Source organism: Euprymna scolopes, chromosome 18 (assembly GCF_053919585.1).
Source record: "Euprymna scolopes isolate OS-2025 chromosome 18, ASM5391958v1, whole genome shotgun sequence".
Taxonomy (NCBI): domain Eukaryota; kingdom Metazoa; phylum Mollusca; class Cephalopoda; order Sepiida; family Sepiolidae; genus Euprymna; species Euprymna scolopes.
In genome coordinates, this window is record NC_136499.1 from 98324204 (window position 1) to 98347249 (window position 23046).

At 31.3% G+C, this 23046-nt stretch overlaps 1 protein-coding gene and 1 pseudogene across 5 annotated transcripts in view; both read right to left on the bottom strand.

Moving 5' to 3' along the window:
* Window positions 1-23046, bottom strand: part of LOC145297709 (rho GTPase-activating protein 44-like) — a 473021-nt gene that overhangs the window by 121695 nt on the left and 328280 nt on the right. For all 5 annotated transcript variants that reach the window (XM_080143912.1, XM_080143911.1, XM_080143909.1 and 2 more), the window contains exons 3-7: window positions 22778-22854; window positions 6375-6486; window positions 3581-3657; window positions 2700-2820; window positions 1757-1825 (exon numbers count right to left, since the gene is read on the bottom strand). In XM_080143912.1, coding sequence (XP_080000038.1) covers window positions 1757-1825; window positions 2700-2820; window positions 3581-3657; window positions 6375-6486; window positions 22778-22854 — 456 coding nt within the window. The remainder of the gene's footprint in view (window positions 1-1756; window positions 1826-2699; window positions 2821-3580; window positions 3658-6374; window positions 6487-22777; window positions 22855-23046) is intronic.
* LOC145301548 (5S ribosomal RNA) lies at window positions 20454-20570 on the bottom strand (annotated as a pseudogene).

Consider the following 23046-nt stretch of genomic DNA (forward strand, 5'->3'; position numbering starts at 1 on the left):
TCGTTAAGGAGGAAACTTAACAGTTGCTAATAGAAAAGTTTGTCGTTTTTAGGAATAGATATGCAAAGATTTACAGCCATACTGTAAATTTAATGTAAGCAGTTTTGACTAGAAATGGAAAAAGATTAAAAAAAAATCAAGTTTTGACTTTTACCAAAATATACAAATAAAAAAGATACTGTTACTTGCTAGATAAATTCTGACTTTGTAATCTTTTGAATACCTTTATTACTATTGCAACTTTTTATTTGGACTTCTTTGAATACCTGAAAGGGTTGGTTTAGAAAGCTATACAATGTAATTGAATTTTATTAATTCTTTCAATTCAATTTTTGAAGATATAATTTTGCAGCAGAATTTCAAATAAAGATACAGTAAAATACCTTTTATTTTTTTTTCATCTTTTTTTTATTTTATGAAGGATGGCCATTTTCAATTAATCTGGTATTAAATAAATAAAACTCAATTGCATTATATGGCTTACTAATAACTAGGGCTATGACAACAGCATATTCTTTTCATTGTTTTTACTCTCGAGTATATATCCGACACAGACACAATTAATCAACAGAAGATCACATCACTCTACATAAAATATAAGATATCAATGGATATATACCTGAGAATCAAAACAAGGAAAAGAATATGCTGTTGTCATAGCACTACTAATGACTTAATATTTTTAACAATTCAAATTTCCAATGATAACAGTGCTTTCTAAAACAAGAATATAATTTATGTTCTTTGCTAATAAATCTTATATATTCACCTCAACATCAAACAAATTAAAAAAAAAAAAAAAGAAAAGCTATTTTACTTTATTTATTTGAAATTCTGGTGAAGGAGTAGGTCTTAAATTAAAAAAAAAATTTGTAAGATTTGTTCATGATGAGACGACTATATTTTCCAAAAATCATGTAAATTAATCAAGTAATTTAATTCTTATATATATATATAAAAAAAAATAATTTTTAAGCAATTAATAAGAATTTGTAGACATTACAACATAAATCTAATTTGTTTTTTTTTTGTTTGTTTAATGGCTACAGCCACTCCTTAGATGCTGATAAAATTTGATTTTCTTATTTAAAAATAAAACTATTTGATCAATTTATGTAATTTTTGGAATATGATATTTTTGTTTTATCACAGACACATACATCTTACAGATTTTCCTTTATTTTTGTTTTTTAATATAGGGAAACTTTAGACAGGAATCCTGCTCTAAAACAAAAAAATTAAAACTCAATTGCATTGTATGGCCTTCTAACAGCTTATTTTTGATAATTGAAATTTCCAATATAAACAATGCTTTCCAAAACACTATTTCTTATATATATATATATATATATATATATAACTACTTCATTTACTCACATAAATTTAATATACGAAAGTATAGATTTATGCGTAAACTTTAAGTATTTACTTCAAAAGTGCTCAATATGTAGGTAGAGCTAGTTAGTAATTTATAAAATATATATGGCGACACTGCATAAGCCTGACGAATCCTACAGTGGATGAAACGCAGAATATTCAGTGTAGCTTAGTCGCCATATATATTTTATAAATTACTATATGTATATATATACACACACACACACACACACACACACACACACACACACGTGTTTCTTCCTTTATAATAACCCTAAAACATGCAAGCAAAAAACAGATTTTTAGTTGATAAAATTAAGAATTTCATCCTTTAACATAATTAATAATAACATGTAATAAAAGAAAAAAAAATATTTACTGCCACAAGTTTTTCACAATGGTCATTCTCTTTTGCAATAAAGTTGAGCATCTCAGTCGCCAGCATATCCTGAAAAATAAAATAAATGAGGACACATCAAGGAGACTCTTATAACAGGCCAAGAGATACAACATTCAGAATCTCTGACTGGAGGAAAGTTTTCCATCAATCAGCAGAGATATTTTTAGCTGATAACATTTCAGTCATTACTCCTAGAAATTTAATTTGGAAAGGATTCTAACCATTGTTATGATTGAAATAAAAATCATGGATTGAAATAAGAATTTGTCTTCATTTATTCAAAGCTATCAGTCATTTTGTTTGAAGGAATTTATCACATTTATCAATTTGTGGTTCTTTTTATTTCATGTGTAAAACATGTAATACGGAAACTAATCCAAGGAAATTTTTCTCTGTTTTTTAAGTGTCATATCAATTATCTTAGAATTCATATTGGCTTTTTTATATTATAATGATGACCATGGGAGACACAAAAAAAGGTACTTATACAGAATAGGAACTGTGTTATCGTCAGCATATTCTGGGCAAGTTATGTAAACTGCTGAACAAAAATTGTGATTTTTTTTCACAAAAATGTTGATCAATTTTTAAGACACTGACTGAAACCTTCATCCTTTTTTTTTTTTTTAAAGAATTAAAAACAATGTCCAATATTTACAACACTAGCAAATAGTTAAAAATTAAAAAAAAAATTATAATTAAAAACAGTCATCACATAGTAATTTCAATGAAAAAGCAAGTACTTGCGTAGTTCACAAATGGCAGACTGGAATTATCATCATCCTCAACAAGACAAGAATTAATTGTAAACCCTTCACCTATGCAACAGAAGGTGCATCGGTCAAAGCAAAGATACATTACTATTGATTTAAACAATAGTCCAAACAAAAATAACTCAAAGTTCTCTAAAATTTCAACTTACTTTGGCATTGTCCACTTTATTGGACGCTTCCTCGAATTCTCCACGGATGATATCAGCTTTATAGGAAGCTGCGGTCATATTTGTGCTGTTCATCTGTGACTGGCGGACTGCAGTTGTCCATCTGGGATAAATAGTAAAAAAAATTTTTTTTTTAATAAGAATAACAGTAAATATAAGTTCATAACGTGACTTTGTGAATTTGAACTTCTTTACGATGGCTCAAACGGTGGATTTGGAAAGGTTTAGCTTCTTAGAAATCTTCTCATAACCCTCCCCTTTGGAATGACACGCTATCACACGCTTCCTGAGGTCTTCGCTGTGTTCCTTCGTCTTAACCATAACGAAATACAAACAAATTAAAACAGAATGGGAAAGGAGATAAGTTGAATTTTAACAACGGTCACATTGTGTGCATGATAATAATCCATAATCGTTTCCGGAAATAAGAGGTATAATGTTGAGGCAGAGAACAACAGGTCAAATGCCATAGACAAAACGGAGTGATATTGACCATTAACGTCATGTTTTTTGAGCTGGGAGAAACAAAGATTTTCAAATCAGTCTCTCCATGAAAGCCTAGCAAATGAGAAAACCTCATAATCTAAGGCAAATGTTTGTCTGTGCAGGTTACTCATCACAGAAAGTAAATAATTAGCTAAGAGAACATTAGTCTCTCTCTCCTTAAATCAATTGTATCCAAATAAAATCTTGAAGAAAACTCCGTGAACATCGCCTTGTGTCCTCTTTCTTCATGAAAAGAGGCTTATTTCTATAGCAAACACTGGACGAAACGATAACGGAAAAGAGAAGGATGCATGTATTTATAAAAACATTCATTTTTTTTTTTTTATTTAATAAAAATAAAAACAAAAAATATGTACCTGTTGCGTGCAGAATCCATGTCGAGTGTTAATTTATTTAAGTTTTTCCGTAATTTCAGGATTGTGGGGATATCATTCTAAAATAGAGAGAAAAAAAAAAATAATACAAATCTGACGTAATAGTAGTAAACGCAATATAGAAACATTTTACCATTTATTATTCTACCTGAAAAAACAAACAAACAAAAACAAAAAAAACAATATTTTATTTTATTTAATACCTAGAGGCCAAAAATTCTATTATGTAAACAAAGCACAAAAACATACCAGAATTATTTGATGCATCACTCAAAGTAAATTGTAATTATAACTGATTTAAAAGCATATATATATATATATATATATATATATATATATATATATATATATATATACATACATACATACATACACACACACACACGCACATCTATACTTCTATAATTTTTTTTGATTTGATATTAATATTAAAAACCCTTTTTTCTATTTATTTAAAAAGAAAATACAACTTTGTTATATATGGGTCATAGAACTGCATTCATCAACAAAAAAAAAAAAAAATCTAGCTAATTCGCAAATTCTTTTAAACATTCATTTTAATTAATTCCCATTTAGTTTTTTCAGTTACCTTATGGGATGGTCAGCTTTAATTAACAATTACGTGTAATTATATTCATGCAGATATTCTACATGATTTATACTTGTGCAATATTTGCATAAAAAGGTTATAGTAAACACAAACCTCCTTCTATATATATTTATGTATGCGTATATATATATTTGTTTAAAAATTTGCCTACCAAACTCCTGTCAGTTTTTGATCTACAGACATGAAACTTAATATTTAGGGTATTTGAACTTTATATTTAGGTTTTAGCCAGGGAAAATCGGTGCAAAAGTGTGAAAATTAAAAAAATCAAATTTGCCAAGTGAAAATCAAATGTAAATCAAATGTATACATAATGTTTTAATTTTTAGCCTTGCAGCAAACGTGTTTTCATAACTCAGGCATTAACATCAAAGGAAAAAGTAAATCATAAGCTAAACGTTTTGGTTTCGATTCTCGGTGGTGGCGCGAGATTCATTTTTTTTTTTTTTTTTAAACTTTTTAAATCATTACTATGTATTGGATCCAATAATAAATACAAAATCTGCATTAATCAAAATATCAAATGCATTTTTCGGCCTGCTAGTATATATATACATCTCTGTAAGGAGTTGTGTTTGAAGGATATGACAATGAAAACACTTGGATATGAGACAACAGATAAACAGAACAAATGACAATATTGAAAGATTTCAATAATTTAAGATCATCAATTATTTACCAGTGTAATGTATCAATGGTATCTTACGTTCTTCAAATTTTCAAGAAAGAAAAAAAAAATCATGTACAATTACTTAGTTCAGAATGTATTTTTGCCAGACAACTCCCTACACACTGCACAATGTTTCAAGCAAGCTACATCTTCCTTATATTTATATGCTAAAATGCATAAAATTTGTAATGAACCCAATGAAATATCAGAGAAAAAGTTGAAGCATCCTGATGGAGGAAAGGATGGTTTCCACTTATGCATAAACGTAAAATTTTTCCCTTAAAATAATTAAATTCTCTCAAACTATCGATATCGTAAAGCAAAAGCTAATAAATGATTATAAAAATTTGTTAAGCGATTCATATTTCTTCCATTAATGGCAAGTTAGCTTAGAAGGTAAGAATGTTGAACGGTCTCAGTTGATAGTGATGAAGGTCCAGGGTTAATGTTTCAGAGTTTTTTGCATCTACATTGAGAGGTCTTGTTTTTTTTTGTTTTTTTTTCATTATGAATTTTGTGTATTATAACATCAGATTTTTTCTGCTAGTTACCCTCATGTTTTCAGTTTGTTTCCCTGTTTAATACACATGTGAGTTGTTTCGGTTGCAACATAAACCAAACAACCACTATATACAGTTCTACTAATAACTATTTTGGTGTTGAGTACTATTGGATTGTATATATATTAAACTTATCACCTAGTATTAAGTTTAAACTAAATAATAATTTTATATATATATATATATATATATATATATATATATATATATATATATATATATATATTATTAGACCTACCTGGCATTTCCTGGAGCCAAAGTAACATTTCTAGTAAAATTTCTCTATACCCCACCTCCTTCTCCTTTTTTCAATCCATTCCCCTCTCTGAACATACGCAGATACTCCCTTATATAGATTCCTTAAAACATAGGGGAATACTTTGGAAAAAAATAAATCAGAGAGAGTTACTTCATTTTAGTTGATGGCAGGAATTCCTACAACTATGTACTTAGAAAACTGAGCTATTAAACCTGACATATGGGGTAAGGACAAAGAAACAACCTTAGAAGTTAGTGCCATAATTAAACAGAGTTGACAGCGAAAGATAAAAAGTACCAAGGTCTTATGTAGGCCATGAAAAGAAACTGGACTCTTAGGAAGATCTCCATTCCAGTTATAGGAGCAACTAAACTCAGGAAAAAGAATTTTAAAAACTAACTGGTAAATATATCCAGTGAACCAAGTACAAAAGAGATTTTTAAAAATTGCACTTAAAGGAGCGGTTAGAATCTTAAAGATCTTGCAAAACAAAAGAATATTTTTTTAAAACTGTCCCATATATATATATATATATATATATATATATATATATATATATATATATATATATATATATATATAAAGGTTGAAAGGCAATAAACTAAGAGCTGGCCAAAGAATTAAAAACATTTTTTTTATAAAAAGTTTGATAGAAATACAAGAATTCAAGCACTCACTTCAATAATCAAGTTCATTGGGTTTAAAACTGTGTTTTCAACTTCTAATTCATAATTCAACAGTTCCTTGGCTTGGCCATTTTGACAATCCCCACAAATCTGGAAGACAGCTCTAGAAATCAGAAGAGAAAGAAATGTGACATCAATTGAAGGAGATTTTATATAAAAATAAAAAAAATAAATTAAAAAAGGCATAATATTAAAAAATTTAGTCCACGTCTACAACTGCCCCATATAAAAAGCAAAAAGAAACATTTATGATGTATGTACCCTGATGAAAAAATATCGTACACCACAAATCATGTAAACTGATCAAGTAGTTTTATTTTTAAGTAAGAAAATCATTTGCAAGAAAATTTTAGTTTTTCCAATGCCTCTCACCCATGTTAAAAATAGCTTTTCTAAAAATCATGATTTGGGCAGTTTCCAAGATGGCATCATAATATTGTCGCTGTTTGTTTAGCCACAAAATTTTATTTTTGTAATAAAATTACTTGATCAGTTTAAGTGATTTTGGAAATACAATACTTTCTTTCAGTTATAGGTACATACAAACTTTTCTTCAAATTTTTTTTTTTTTTTTTTTTAATATGGGGGAATTCTGGACAAGGTCCAAAGATTTTATTGAATATAAACACACACACACATATATATATATATATATATATATATATATATATATATATATATATATATATATATGTGTATGTATCAAGGCTGAAAGCAATGCAGAAAATTAAAATGGTAAAAGAGATATCAATCTTCAATTATTTTTCAATAAATTTTCACACACAATCAGTAAATATAAAACATACCTTTTAATATCAAAATCCAGGATGGTTGAAATATTAAAAACGCCTTCAGCGACTTCAGCGCCACCAAAGCACAAGATTTTGACGTTACTGGCATAAATACACTTGTTGTTGGCAAACGTGTGTTGATTCTGATGGTACTTATTTTGATCAATAAATTTTTATTTTTTTTTAACACAGTAGAGAGCCCATCTTACTTTGTAGCAATGTCTTTTATGTCCTGTGGTAATGAAATATGCATGTTTCTGTGTATCGTTCTAGCCCTAAATATATTTTTATATTATTAACGTTATATCAATACAGATATAATAATAATGATGCGATGCATTTGTGGTTTGATTCAAGATAATCCCATCATTTCATTAACATAATTAATAACATTTTATACACATCCTTGATTTTTTTTTTTTTTTTTTTGATTATTCTATTAAAAACAAAATTTCTTCTACACTGACTATTTATCTTATATTTTGATGCTTGTTTTTGTATAGTTAACATACCATAAAAAAAAAGAAGGCTAATTTAGTCCACACGCTGGGAATAAACAAAAAGAACCAAAAAGTGAAAAATTAGACAAACTTCAGTTTTTTCTAACCGTTTGGTTTATCTCATACAGTCCTCAAAGATGTTCTCTCTTTTTAAGGCACCGATTTATATCCTTTGAGAGGATTATTTTTACTTAGGGTTTTATTTTGTTGCTTATTTCCAGCCCTGTGGATTAAATTTATCTAATAGTATTATTGCTGTATACGTATATGCATATATATAGTGATGGGATAATTCCAATACTATCCCTCCCCCCGCCCCGATTTCTATACAATTACCGATTTCAATTCTAAAATCATCTAAAATATAGAATTTCGGAGTGGGTAGGTAGTGGAGAGCACTTATCTAATTTTAAATGTAGATATAATTTTCTTCTTAATTTGGCAAATCTCCTTCTGTTCTCCTTTTGCTGAACTCATCGAGATTTTCATTTAGATTTTTCACTTGTGCCATTTTTTCCCCTATTTATCCACTTGCGCCATTTTTAATTGAAAATTACGTTTCAAACAAATAAAAAAATAAAAGAATCATTTTTGGAATTAGAAATTAGTCTGAAATTTTTCCGATACCTCAAAAAGTTTCTTAAAAGTATCTCCAGAAAGTTAAAAAACAGTTTCAATTTAAGCTCAATTATTCCAACACTAATATATGTGCGTGTGTACACACACACCCTATACAAACCGTTTAGACACAAAGGCTCTACTTTGTTTTTAATTGTTGCGTTTGTTTCCTTGTTACTTATATAGAGTTTAGAATTATTTCCCTTTCTTCTTATTTAAGCTTATTAGAAATTCTCTAATCACTAAGCTAGGAAGCTTTAAATGCAATAAATATGAAAGTGATATCTATAAAAGGCTTGGCAGTATTATTGTGAAATAAGTAACTCCTTCATTTGTGGAACAGTAAAATTTTCACAATATGCCACAAAAAAAAAATCACAAAATATTTGCAAAGATTATTACTAGTGGTGGGACGATTAATCGGAATCGGAATCGTTAATCGTAAGAATCGTGTATTTTGGGAGGTATCGGAATCGGAATCGCATCGTTAAAAAATACCTTAATTTTCCGATTCCTTCATTACGATTCTTTTAGTCTGATGTTGAAAAAAAGAAAAAAAATTCCTGATATTTCTAACCGCAAGAGAGAAATGTAGCATGTTATAAAAAGAAACCAAAGAAATTCATTATTAACAGGGCAATGCTTAGTGCCCCTCCCTTACAAGGTTCATTCATTCAGATCTATTGTAATCAAAACTACAAAAGAGTTAACTTGAAAAGAAGTATGCAGGGCTCTACATTGCGAGTAAAAAAAAAAAACCGCTTATCTTTTTGGCGATTGTTTTTTTTTTACTGACAAATCTTCTAATACTGAATGAAAATGCTTTTTCAACTTATATTTTCTTAAAATAAAACGAGCAAAGTCAAATTATTTAAACAGTAAACGGTTTAATAGAACAATGTACTTTTTTTTCTTTTTTTAAAAGAAGGCTTTTGAAAGAAATATCTCTAAAATGAAATTGATCACGTTGTATTATTTCGCAAAGTTTTGACAGTTGTCGGCTTCTTTTGATGTTTCCAAAAAATCGACCCCATACCTATCTCTTCCAAACCTAAAGTTATTAAATAACCCCTTCGTTAATTAAAGGGTAATTAATTCAAGTCAGTCAAGTTTTTTTTTTAATTTCATTGAAATAAAATCCATTTTTTAAATTTTTTTCTCCAGAAAGATAAAACCCTGAATTTGATTATATTAAAAGCAGAATAATATAATCTTTTTTCTAGAATTTTAAATTGAAAATTAGAAGTTTTGCGCAGTTTTTTGCCGAACGAAAAAGAAATTAATATATATATTTTTAAAAGGTTTTGTAATCAATTAATTTTTATGTCTAAATAATATTTACGATTAATTAAATAATTTCATTTTAAAAAGTATTTATGAATAGAATTTTACTTTAGACTTATAGTTTAGCAATATTGAACCGCATCAACCATGTGGGAATTGAACACAGTCAACCAAAAAAAAAAAATTCAAAAGAAAATGCATATTTGCATTTCATTATGTAAACTTTTATACATTGGTTTCAAAAATTAAATTCTATAAGTTTTTTTTGTTAACTACCGGTTGGTACAATTTACCGCCCCATCCCTTTATATTTTTTTCTTTTTGTCTTTTTTAGCGCATTTTTTTTTTTTTTTTTTTTTTTTTTTTACACAGTGATCACCACTTATCAAGGCCCGGAAGCCACTCAGGGATAAGGGTTATTGCAAGTACATTACGTTAGTGTGAAGATTTGATGAAATGTTTAATTAGGGGGGGCGGTCCATTAGGAATTTGTTAACATTGGACTTGAAGACATCCAAGTTGTAGTCCGGAGGGAAGCAGGCAGACGGAACAGAGTTCCACAGGTGTGCAGTTCTAAGAAAGAAGCTTTGTTCATGGAATCCGCGTTTTGATTTAGGCACAGATATAGAGTGGGGGAAATTTTTCACAGTGGATTCAGCTAGACGGGTGTTTTTCGTGAAAGATTGGCGAGGGGGGACCAGGGATTGGAGTTCAGACGAGCACCTGCCATGAAAATAATGATCAAACAAGGATAGGCTCGCAACGTCTCTTCTGTGGGAGAGAGGTTGCAGGGTAGAGAAAAGAGCATCCCCCACTAAACCACGAAGACTATTTTGTACTCTGTCAAGGCATGATAGGCTGTTTTTGGCAGCTCCTGCCCAGATATGGCAACAGTATTCCATCCTTGGACATACTTGGCTTTTATATAGATAGAGAATTGCATCAGTAGTGAGATATCTTCTGGAGCGGTAGAAGGATCCCACCATCTTTCCAGCGACCTTGGCAACAGACTTGATGTACGTGTTCCATTTCAGATCAGGAGTAAAGGTCAAACCCAGAAGCTTGTCAAAACACGGGGCCTCACCCAGACGAGAGCCATCCATCACAATTGATGCCAGATGGGGATCAGAGCGTTGATGATGTAAGGATAGGAGTTTGGTTTTGGATGCATTAAAGGTAACCAGCCACATCTTCCCCCACTGAACCACGCGCTCGAGATCAGGAGAGAGAATCCGAGAGAACTTTGTCATTTACAGCCTTTGATGTGTTGCCGTAGATGGTCGTGTCATCAGCATAGATGTCAACGAATGATTTAAGTATGTGTTTAGAGAGGTCATTGATGTAGATCAGGAAGAGAGTTGGGCCCAGGATTGACCCCTGAGGGACTCCAGCATTTATATTGCAGGCCTCCGATTTTTGTCCATCTACCACTACTCTTATGAGCCTATCGGAGAGAAAAGATTTAATGATAGAGAACACATTTCCAGTTATACGGTAGCTGGAAATCTTGTGAAGTAGACCCTTATGCCATACCTTGTCGAAGGCCTTTGATATGTCAAGAGCAATTGCCCTAGAAAGGAAGCCTTTGTCAAGAGATTCACTAATCCTGTGGGATATAACCGTCAGCACATCTGCGGTAAATCTTACAGAGCGGAAACCATATTGTGTGTCACTAAGAAGGTTATTCCTGCTGAGGTGGTTGACTATTTCTCTATTTAATATGGATTCCAGCAACTTACTCATAACACACAGGAGACTTATTGGTCTGTACTGAGAGGGAGAGGACTTATCACCTGAATTTTTAAACACAGGGCAAACTGATAAGGTCTTCCAGGGGGTCGGAAAGCACTTCTCCTTAAGGCAGCGCTTAAATAGTTTCGTAAGTATGGGAGCAAGTTCTGGTTGAAGCTTTTTTAACACTATAATTTGGCCCTGTCTGACGCTGACTAGATGACCTCTGCTCCATTGATAATGGTTGGGATAGAACGCACAACGCCAAAGTCCAAAAAAAGTCTTCCATGGAAACTTTTTGAAGTTGATGAAGATGATGAGTTGAAAGCCATTTGCAAAGTCTGTCAAATTAAAATATCGCGAGGAATAAAACCATCTAACATGACCACAACCAACATGTTAAAACATTTAACTATGATGCATCCAAATAAATTGGAGGAGCAAAATAAAAAAGAAAAGGAACAAAAAATTACCAACTAGTCACTCAGTGCAGTTTTATTAATGAGGGTCGAAATCGCAGTGTCTCTTTTTTTTTTTTTTTTTTTTGCCTACGTCACCATCTAGGTGTCACCAATTTTTTTAACCCTCCTTAACTTCAAAGAGTAAATACAATATATACAACTAAAAAAATAATTTTTAAAAATGCTGATTCTATTCATGAAAAATTCTTTTAACTAGAAATTAAAACTTAGGTAAAGATAGCTGACTGACAGCAACAGGAGCACTGGTTAACTACTGAACCACGTGGAAAGGTGGGGGGGGGGGAAAAGGAAATTAAATGATGATAATAAATTATGATAACCGTCTTTGAAAGGCACTAAATTCCTAAAATTTACTTTTTTAAAATTTTAGGCGGCACTCCCCGGCGATTTTAAAGCACTCTCTCTCTCTCAAAAAAAAAAAAAAAAAAAAAAAAAAGATTTAATTCTTAAGTTTGGGAAAGATGTATTTATTATAACCGAATTCTTGTATGAAGACTGGATCTACTTTATTGGACGTTAATTTGTGAGATAAGTAATTTTTCAATGTTTAATATGTTTTTAAAGTTTCAATTATCAATTAAATTTTTTTAATTGCGTTTATTTTTCAATTTATTTAAAAAAACAGGGTTTTAAATGTATTTTTCAAGGTAACAAGCTTCGAAAGAAGTCTAATAAAAAAAATCACTTAATTTTTAATTTCGACAACCCTGAGAATTTAATTATTAAAAAAATATTGAAATGTGACGTTTTTTTATTTAACATTTCTATTAGTTCAATTAATTTTCTTTCAATAATTCATTTCACTCAACAAACTTCACCATTTTTTTTTTTTATCGTTTTCTGTAATTTTGGTAATTATGTTTGCTCAAGTTTATCTAGTATTTCATTTGTTTTTTTATAGTGGTATCATTTTTATATGTGTTCCTTTGATATACCCTATTTCAAAATTAGTTTGGCTAAACTTATTCTTCACGTTAGAAACTACGTGTAAAAGCAATGAAAAAGTAATAAAAAATAATAGGTGTTAACTACTACTTGTGAATTATGGAGGTCTGAAGAACTGCCGTCACAAATACAACTATCAATAGCCAAACAAAAAATCGTTTTTGAAATTCCTTTAATTGTAACTTTTCGCTATACCTACCTTTTTGGTATAAAACACAAAAACTTTCGATTAATGGTATTTCTCATATATGGTCGTTAACTTTGGAAAGGTTATTTTGTATCTACGGCGCCATGTCACATAGTATATTGTTTTTTTTTTCATTACGCACGTTCATTTATAAATTATTAAATTAAATATTTATCTTTTTTATATTTAATTAGTATATATTTTCTTTCTCTTCCGCTATATTTTTTTTATTTAATTCATTAAATCTGTTAATTATGAGGACCAAAATAATGAATCGTGTGTATTTATTCTCTAATTTTCTTGTTTTTGTTCTGTTATATAAATTCTATTTTATTTGTTTTTTTTCTGAAGGATAAATTCTATTTTCTTTGAGTTTTTTTTCTGTATTCCAATTAAGTAAAATAAATTTTCTCTAAAATAAATTTTGCTAAGTTTTCCGTTTAGTTTATTATATAATAATTTTATTTAAACCAAAACACGACGGTGTACTGGTGTAGACATAACATATCTCTTCCAAAGTTAGAGAACATATTTGGGAACTACCGACCATAAGTATAAAACTACCTGGTATATTTCAAAACAATAATTCCCTAGGAATCGGAATCGTACTTGGTATCGGAATCGTTAATCAATATTTTCCTGGAATCGGAATCGGAATCGTATAAAAATTAGGAATCGTCCCAACACTAATTATTACATCATTTTTATAAGATTGATCTTTATGCATGTTTATTATTTCTGCTGTTGATAGACAATTTTGTAAAAAAAAAAAATGTTAAGTTTGTTTTGCGATTATATTACATAGACGATCTATGACCCATTGGGCCTACATTGTAAATCGATGTCCAAATTTTTTTTTTGTTCTTCATATTTTTTTTTTTTTTTTTTTACTAAGGTGTCACCACTTATCAAAGCCTAAAAATCACTCGAGGATAAGAGTTCAATGATATCAGTTGAATGGTGAAACAGCACCATGATGATTAGTGATTGGGCAGAATATTAATATTTAAGGCAGCTCAACAAGAATTTGTTCACATTGGACTTGAAAATGCTTTTAACCGATTGTGTGAATGGATACATATCTTAAAAGTATTTCCAGAAAGTTAGACAACAGTTTCAATTTCAGGAAAATTAGCAAGATGCCAGTTATGACAAAAAACATTGCCATTGTAGAATAATGGCAAAAAAAAAAAAAAAAAAAGCTGAAATTGAGATGTATTTCCCCCACATGGGTAGCCCTCTCCCTGTTTGTGTATTGCGAAAAAAGTGCAAAAAAAAAAAAAAAAAAAAAACTTGAATGCTTATCTTCCTCCCACTGTGGGAAGATGTGATAAGATCAGAAAAGTAGAATTTGAAAAGCCACCACTCAAGAGGAAAAACTTCTTCGGCGGCCCTGTTAACATTCCCTGAGTTTAATTTAGTTTAGGCCTCTTGATTCTTTGAGGAACATAGGGCCACAACGACGCTCCTCCAATGGACCCAGTTCTGGCTGGTCCTTTTCAGTTCAGCCCATGTCATTCTGGCAGCTCTGATCTCAGCCTCAATGCTTCTTAACATTCTCTGGGAGCGGTATCTAACACCTTTTAACAGAGGAGAAGGTAAAGTTTGAGAGAGTAGACCTCGTAGAACTGCACAGGACCATACACCTTGGTCAACAGAGAACAAACCACCTTGAAAACTTTGGTTCTGTTCAACATAGAGAATATTTATCTCCATTTCATTGTAAGAAAATGTGACACAAGGTCGGAAAAGTGGAATTTAAAAAGCTAGCGCTCTAGAGTAAGAGCATTCTAACCTGCAAAAAAATACCTAGGCAGCCTTTGTATGCATCCCCCTAATAGCCCCTATATGCATTCCACCTCAGATGATTAGCAAAGGGTGAGAAAGCAAACCTGGGATAGCAGACCTCCTAGAACTGCACATGACCATACCTCAGCCAACAGAGAACGAGCGATCTCAACAATCGTGGCTTTAGAGGTTGACAAAAAAAATCCCTGGTTGCATGATATGCAAGTGCTAAGTAATAAAAACACTAGTAAAATAATTTTGAAAAATATTTGATTGTTAATCTTGCTAAACAGAAATAGCAACTTTCTTTAAGCAATTCCATCTAAATCTGTTATTTATATCGACATCTATTTGTTGTAAGGCTTCTGTTACTTGTCTCCTCACAAGGGCAGAATTAGACACAAGGTTGTAAATGTGGAGAAAATTCAGCTCTTCAAAGAGATACAAATAAAAATTGCCTCAGTCTAGAGGGATCTTTTCCTTGCCGATCGAGGACAGACAAGATAAAGTGTAGTATCAGAACAGATACTATACTTTGCTCCTAGACAGAAACCAATATGTTTCTATATGTACTAATGAAGAGACTTTAGAAAAAGTTTTAGAAACATATATCCATAATAATGGAAAAATCAAAAATCAAAATTACTTATATATTATCAATGTTTTTTCTTTATTGCAAAACTTTTGTATTTTCCGTTTCCCATCATGGAACATTCCTATCATATATTATAAAGATTATGTCATATCTATATACATATATTGTATCTTTATATATATCTATATATATAAAAATGTAAATGTTGGTTCGTTCGGAATTAATTGTCTAAAAAACCACTGGACGGATGGCTTCCACGTTTTGGTATAATATGTTTACTATATCCATGTGTGTTTTTATATATTTCTTTTTTATTATAACATTATACTTAATTTTTCTATGATAAATAGGTAGATTTCTTTGTGTCGAGAGGCCATTTTTTTTATTTAGGGACAATTATTTATTACCGCTTCCTGTCACGTGACCAGTGTTACAATTTAGCGGTTTTCCTGCTATATCTGGAGATTTCGGTTACAATCTAGCAGGAAATTCTAGAAAATCTGGAGGTATTTGGCACCCACACACCCGCATTAGAAAAGCACTTGTAAGTAAAAAAAAAGTAGCATTTATTGCCTTTGGTAACAATTATTTATTGATTATTTGTTTTGTTTTTCACCTTTTTTTCGACTAACCATTCTTAAATCTCACTATAAAATCGATTTTTCCAAGTACATTTTAGGTGTGTGTGTGTGTGGGGGGGCATTCCAACCTCCGAAGTTTGCGTTTGTATTACTGTACACATAGATTCGAAAAAGTTGTCAAAAAACAAATACATAACAAATAAATGTTATCAAAGGCAAGATAAGTTACTTTTCTGCCAAACTGGATATTTAAATTAACCACACGTGGTCTCAAAATGAATGACGGCTCTCAAAGTGTATACACATTTTGACTCCTCCCTTTACTTAAAAATTCACCAAAAATCAGGAAATTAACGAATTTTAATGAAAATTGTAGTATTTTTCAAATAATGATCGCAGAATATAATGAACTAATTATTTTTACTTAACTCTTAGTTAAAATGTTTTATTTTGTTTAAACAAAAAATACCTTTACTAAAGTTACTAAGTAAACGCAAGAATTTATTTTTGCTTTTTTAAAGCATCATAATTTGTAACAATAAAAAATAATTTTTACAGTAACATTACGAAAAAAGCCCCTAAAGTCCGTATTAATGTATTTGATATAACTCGAAGAAAAATGAATTATCGGATACTATTCAGGAAATTAAAGATTCAATTAGATTCCTATTTCAGTCACCTAAATTATTTACGGTGAAATGAGTTTAGGAATTTATAGCCAAACCTAAATATTTATTTTTTTGGTAAATATCCAGATACGCTACTACAGAACACCAACCACTCTAATTTGTTGGGGGGGGGGGGGACAAATATATAACAAATAAATGTTATCAAAGGCAAGATAAGTTACTTTTCTACCAAACTGGATATATTTTTCGTGTTTTTATTCAATGTAACATATTTATTCAGCTCGAAAAACATACAGTGTTTACCGATGTATTCGAAAATTCAAGATGGCGTCTCACACCTTCTTTAACACCGTAAGTTTGGAAAAAGGTGTTATAAATAAAAAAAACTATACAAAATACTATTAAAAACCCACCGAATATATGTCAACCTATGTCACAGTAACATGTATTGAGCGAGTTTTTAACAGTATTTTATCCGGTTTTATATTTGTAACATCTTTTCCCAAACTTACCGTGTTAAAGAGAGAATCAGACTCCATCTTGAATGTTACCATACATCGGTAAACACTGTATGGTTTTCGAGCTGAATAAAAATGTTACATTGAATAAAAACACGAAAAATATATCCAGTTAGGTAGAAAAGTAACTTATCTTGCCTTTGATAACATTTATTTGTTATATATTTGTTTTTTGACAACTTCTTCGAATCTATGTGTACAGTAATACAAACCCAACATATTTATTCAGCTCGAAAAACATACAGTGTTTACCGATGACTTGGAAAATTCAAGATGGCGTCTGATTCTCTCTTTAACACGGTAAGTTTGGGAAAAGGTGTTATAAATAAAAAACTATACAAAATACTATTAAAAACCCGCCGAATATATGTCAACCTATGTCACTGTAACATAGCGAGTTTTTAACAGTATTTTATCTGGGTTTTTATTTATAACACCTTTTCCCAAACTTACCGTGTTAAAGAGAGAATCAGACGCCATCTTGAATTTTCCAATACATCGGTAAACACTGTATGTTTTTCGAGCTGAATAAACATGTTACATTGAATAAAACCACAAAAAATATATCCAGTTTGGTAGAACAATAACTTATCTTGCTTTTGATAACATTTATTTGTTATATATTTGTTTTTTAACAACGTTTTCGAATCTATGTGTACAGTAATACAAACCCAATATGTTACATTGAATAAAAACACGAAAAATATATCCAGTTTGGTAGAAAAGTAACTTATCTTGCCTTTGATAACATTTATTTGTTATATATTTGTTTTTTGACAACTTTTTCGAATCTATGTGTACAGTAATACAAACCCCACTGACCACTCTAATTTGTTGTTGTTGAAATCTGATGTTGGGGCGCGCGCGCCCCAACATCACATCCCCCCCCCCCCAATGTACAAAGTAAAATCTTCGGAAAATGTTAAATAGTGTTCTAATTGGTAAATGTCGGTGCGTTACTTACGGAAAATTTGAAAATTCGATGTTCCAGGTAAAAAAAAAAAAAAAAACAGATAAATTAACCCCCCCCCCCTTACTCCAACTTGGTGTGCTTTCCTTTTCTTATTTTATTTCCTTTTCAGCTAATTTTAAATTTTCCACCCAAAAAGCGCTATAATGTATTTTTGAAAATTAGAAAATTCTATGTCCTGGAAAAAAAAAATATCCTCCCCCCCCCAACGTTGGTGAAGCCGTCGTTTATGCTACAGCGTGCATGCGCGTAGCATAAACGGAAGCTGCAAAATGGGGGAAAGAAGTTTATGGGTTCAGGGGTAAATACCATGCAAACGGTAAATTTGCCCCAAGTTTGACTATCAGATTCGTTGTCAGCGACCTCAATTACCTATACAAAAACAAATTAGAGTGGTCGGTGTTCTGTAGTAGCGTATCTGGATATTTACCTTTGTTTTTTTTTCTGCTTAAAAAAATAGCATTAATACAGTAAGTTAGGTAAACTGACTTTTTCGTTTAAAAAATGGAATTATTTCCCTTTCGTTATAAACTTTTTTTTTTAAATTTGTTTTTTAAATAAATATTTTGTGTTTTATATACATAAAGTACAATTGTTGAATGTTACTGTTTTGATTATATTCGTTTGGGGGGCACAATTAAAAAATTAAGAAAGATTAAAATGAAGCGAAATTAAAGTTTCCATTCCATTTTTACATCAACCGTAAAACTGCATACTCAGCAAGTTTTATCGTAATTTATAAGCATATTGAAACACTAAATCAACATTTTATTTATTTTTTTTGCATAATTAATGATGGAAGTATTTTTCTGTTTATTTTCTTAACATCTGTTAAAAAAAAATAATTTGTACATTCTCTTGAAAAAAAGAATCAAACTTTCACATGTGTTCCATTTTAACAAACTGAGCCACAGCAACGCGTGGCCGGGTACAGCTAGTATATATATATATATATATATATATATATATATATATATATATATAGTGTGTGCGTGTGTAGCCCGGTTGTAAAAATGGTTAAATATGATATTTAATTCATGCAGATTTTGTATTTTTAAATATAGAACCAATCGTGTATTGATCATTAATATAAAGTAAGTAAATCTATCAAATATACTTCGTTTCATTTTATTTCAGGTGAAGTTCTCAGAAATCAAGCCCCCCCCCGCCTGGGGGGCTAATGCTTGATCTCTATATGAGATAAATATTCAAATATTCCATTAAAGTTCTTCTGTCGAACTCTATTCAACCTCTGTCTATATCTATTTGTAGAGATATAAACTGAGGCTGAAGAAAGTCATACGGGCGACCAGATATAGGTTTCCTTTGTTTGGATTTGAAACTGATGGTACTCATGTTCTGATCTTCTATAACACACACACACACACACACATTATATATATATATATATATATATATATATATATATATATATATATATATATATAAACATATATAAAAGCCTTCCTTCAGTCTTTACAGACTATGGATACTGTAGCGGACCAGGGCATAATACCCTAGCTCGCCACAAGAAAATAATGAAACGAATGAAATTGAAGGAAACAAAGACTCAATTGATGGATAAGATAAACGTTGTTTATTTACTGTTGAAAGAATGAACGTTTTAGTTATAACATGTGTTCATGTCCGCGCGTATGTAACCAATGTTCGTTGCACGACTGGTGTTGTAGCAAGAAAAGGAAATGTGTTTTCATCTCAAGTTCGGGTCACTATTGTTTGTTCGCACGTGGGAAGAGAAATAAGTGTTGTAGTGAAAATTGAGAATGATAGTCCAGCGTGTAGACAAAAAAAGTGGATATAGAGTTGACATCAGTTAGTAGTCAGCTACGCGAAGGTGTTCTCAGGGACCAGTAGTAGATAGAGAGAGAAAGAGTGGGAATGTGTACATACGGTCTGTTAGCTCGTTGTCCCACATAGTAGTAAAGTAGTGTGAGGTACGCGTGTGCGAGCGCCGAAACGGCGGCAGCTAGTGCGTCGACCAGCCACCTAAGAACTAGTCTCGAAAAGCAAGAAGCCGGTTGTTGCTCTTTGTTTTATACTCGTTTCCGGTGTGTTTTTGCGCATGTGTATATTTCCTTAGAAAGCGGAAGTGACGTCGTCCATGTGTGCGTTCGTGTGTACATATGTGTGAGTTTACGTGCGTGTCTATGCACGTGAATGTGAGTGTATGTACGCGAACGTGAATATGTGTACATGTGTGACGTGGGTGCGTATGTATATGACATAGCTTGAAATGTGAATGTGTGTTTTTGTGTGAGACTTGAAAAAGGCTTGTACAATACCCACTGCTGTAAGGGTGCCGGTGCGTGAAATTTTTGTGGCAAGAGTTGCGCAATTTCCAACCACACCTCTCCTAAGTCGACATTATTGAATACCAGTGGTGAGTAGAGGTTCAGGATGACTGGAAACAATGCTGAGATAAGTGGAAAGATCATACAGCACCTAGAATTCCCAAATGGTCACCCATCAAGTACTAGCCAGGCTCAACATTGCTTAACTTCAGTGATCTGACTAGAACCAGTGTATCAATATGATTATGCTGTATATATATATATATATATATATATATATATATATATATAAAATTAACCCAGCCTTGACAGTCTATTTAAATTCTTTTTTCTATGCACATCTTTTCCTTGCTGCCATTTGTGAATCATTCCACAGATTTCTGCCTTTTGGATTACTTTGGACCATCTTCCAATTACGCTATTCCCTTGGATTTTACTTGTTGAAATGGAAACATAACCAACTTTTTTTGGATTTTGATTTTTGGATTTTACCGTTATTGGATATTTTACCCTTCACCAGACAATCCATTCACGTGAAATCACCTTTTTCTTCACTATATTCCCTCTGCTTCACTTTTTGTTATCAAGTAAGATCTTTGACTTACTTGCAGTTTCATCAAATACTTTTGCATGCAAAACCGATTCTGCATTTTGCTAATTCCTACCCTCTGATGAGAAGGAAAGTATTTCTTCGAAACACGTGGATTAAGGACTATCCACTTATTTTGTGCTTCCTTTTTAAATTTAAATATGTTTTTAACTCTTTTTCAAGTATTTTTTTAACATGTTTTATTAACTATTTGTTCTCATTTATATATATATATATATATATATATATATATATACATACACACACACACACACTACTTGTACTTGAAACATTTTTCTTGATGACTTAAGTTCTCAGCTGTCCGCCAACATGCTTACACCCTGACAAAGAGGTCAGAAGGATTATATTGCAAATTAATTCTTCCTTTGGGCGAGGAGTTGAACGTCTGAACCATCAAAATGGAAAGGATGTAAAAAATATGCTTCTAATAATTAAATCTGGTAGAAAATGTCTATTTTCTCAGTAGTGTCAGCCAGATTCAGACATTCTTGTGGAAAAAGTTTCACTCGCCTAACATATTAATTATCGGCAGGTTCTTAAAGAAATGAAGAGATATATTAAATGGAAACCGCCCAATTATTCATTTTGAAACAATGGAATTTTGCCAAAGGAATTAGCAGACAACAAGTGTCAACAATACAAGTTTAAATTATAGAAAATTTATTTCTAAATATTTAACGGATATATTTACTTAAATCTATCTCAATACCTTCATGGGATTCTCGATTCTTGAACTAAAAGGCACACACCAAATATTCTAGTAAAATACACTTTTTCTGAATAACCAATTCAAATAGTAGCCTAGGGCTCTCTCTCACACACACACAATTTCCCCAAAACCTCTGGCCTTGATGGAGGGGAGACTAAAACTTGTTGCTATGGTTTCAAATGATCTGAAATAACAGCAAGGGGAAACCGGATTCCAAATATTTCTCATATGCTATATTTCCCCTCTTTTGGAAAAAAGAGTATGATTATGAATATCTCCAGGATCAAATAATCTTTATGCACTGTGAAATTTACTTTATGTATGAAAACGAAAGAGGGGAGATATAACATATGAGAAATGTTTGGAATCAAGTCTTCCTTGCTGTTATTTCAGATCATTTTAAGCCATAGCAGCAAGTTTTTGTCTTCTCTCCAAGACTAGAGGTTTTGGGGAAATATCAGATATTTTGTAATTCATATGCAAAACTAGGAAAACAAATTACTATAATTGAAATATTGGTAAAAATGCAGTATCTTTTCAAATGGCAAATGTCAAATAGCCCACAACACAATTCAGGTAATTAGCTTTTCAACGAGCCTTCATTTGTTAAATTCTGATCAGTAGTTGCTAAGATTTCTAACTCATAATATTGCCCCAAAAAGTGGTATATCTATATATGGATATATCTACACTCGTCGCCAAATTGAATTGGAGTGTTAGAAGTCAGTAGGCCACACATTGTTCAGCCACCAATATCCCGTCATATAGCATATGGGTTGCTACCTGCAGCTTTCAGGTGGCTCCATTTCTGGGGGAGGGAGAAATAAAGAAGTTTATCCCTCTGCATTGGATTGGCAAATTTGTGGCCATGCAATAGGTTATGGGTTAAGTCTGTAAAGAAGATAATGAAAGGGCAGGTGAAGTAAAAAAAATTTTTTAAATCATGTCTCAGCTAAGGAAATGACTTCCAAAAAGAAAATGTTACATTTCAGGTCATGTAGATTAAATAATAACCTGGCCAGAGATAAGTTACTTTGGGTATAAATTTCTAAAAACTGTAAAACGAACATTAAACTGAATATGATGAAATAGAATTGAGTGATGTGGGTTTTGACAAAGTAAATTACTTTTACAATATACTTACCCTAATATAGAATCTGTCCCCAACGTGCTTGCTGATTCTATCATTGTGTGACCAACCCCAGTTTCAGGGAGCTTTTTCTGAAAAGACAAACAGCAGGTCAAAAGAATATTAAAAAAAAACAATGGCATGTAACAATTGTGTTAGAAACAGTGAAATAGCAAAACTTTAATGGTTATGAAATGTGTTTTTCTGTATTGTTACAATTGATGCTTTGCAGTATAAGAAGAATTGCAAACAAGAAGAAATAACCAAGTGGAAGAATAACACAA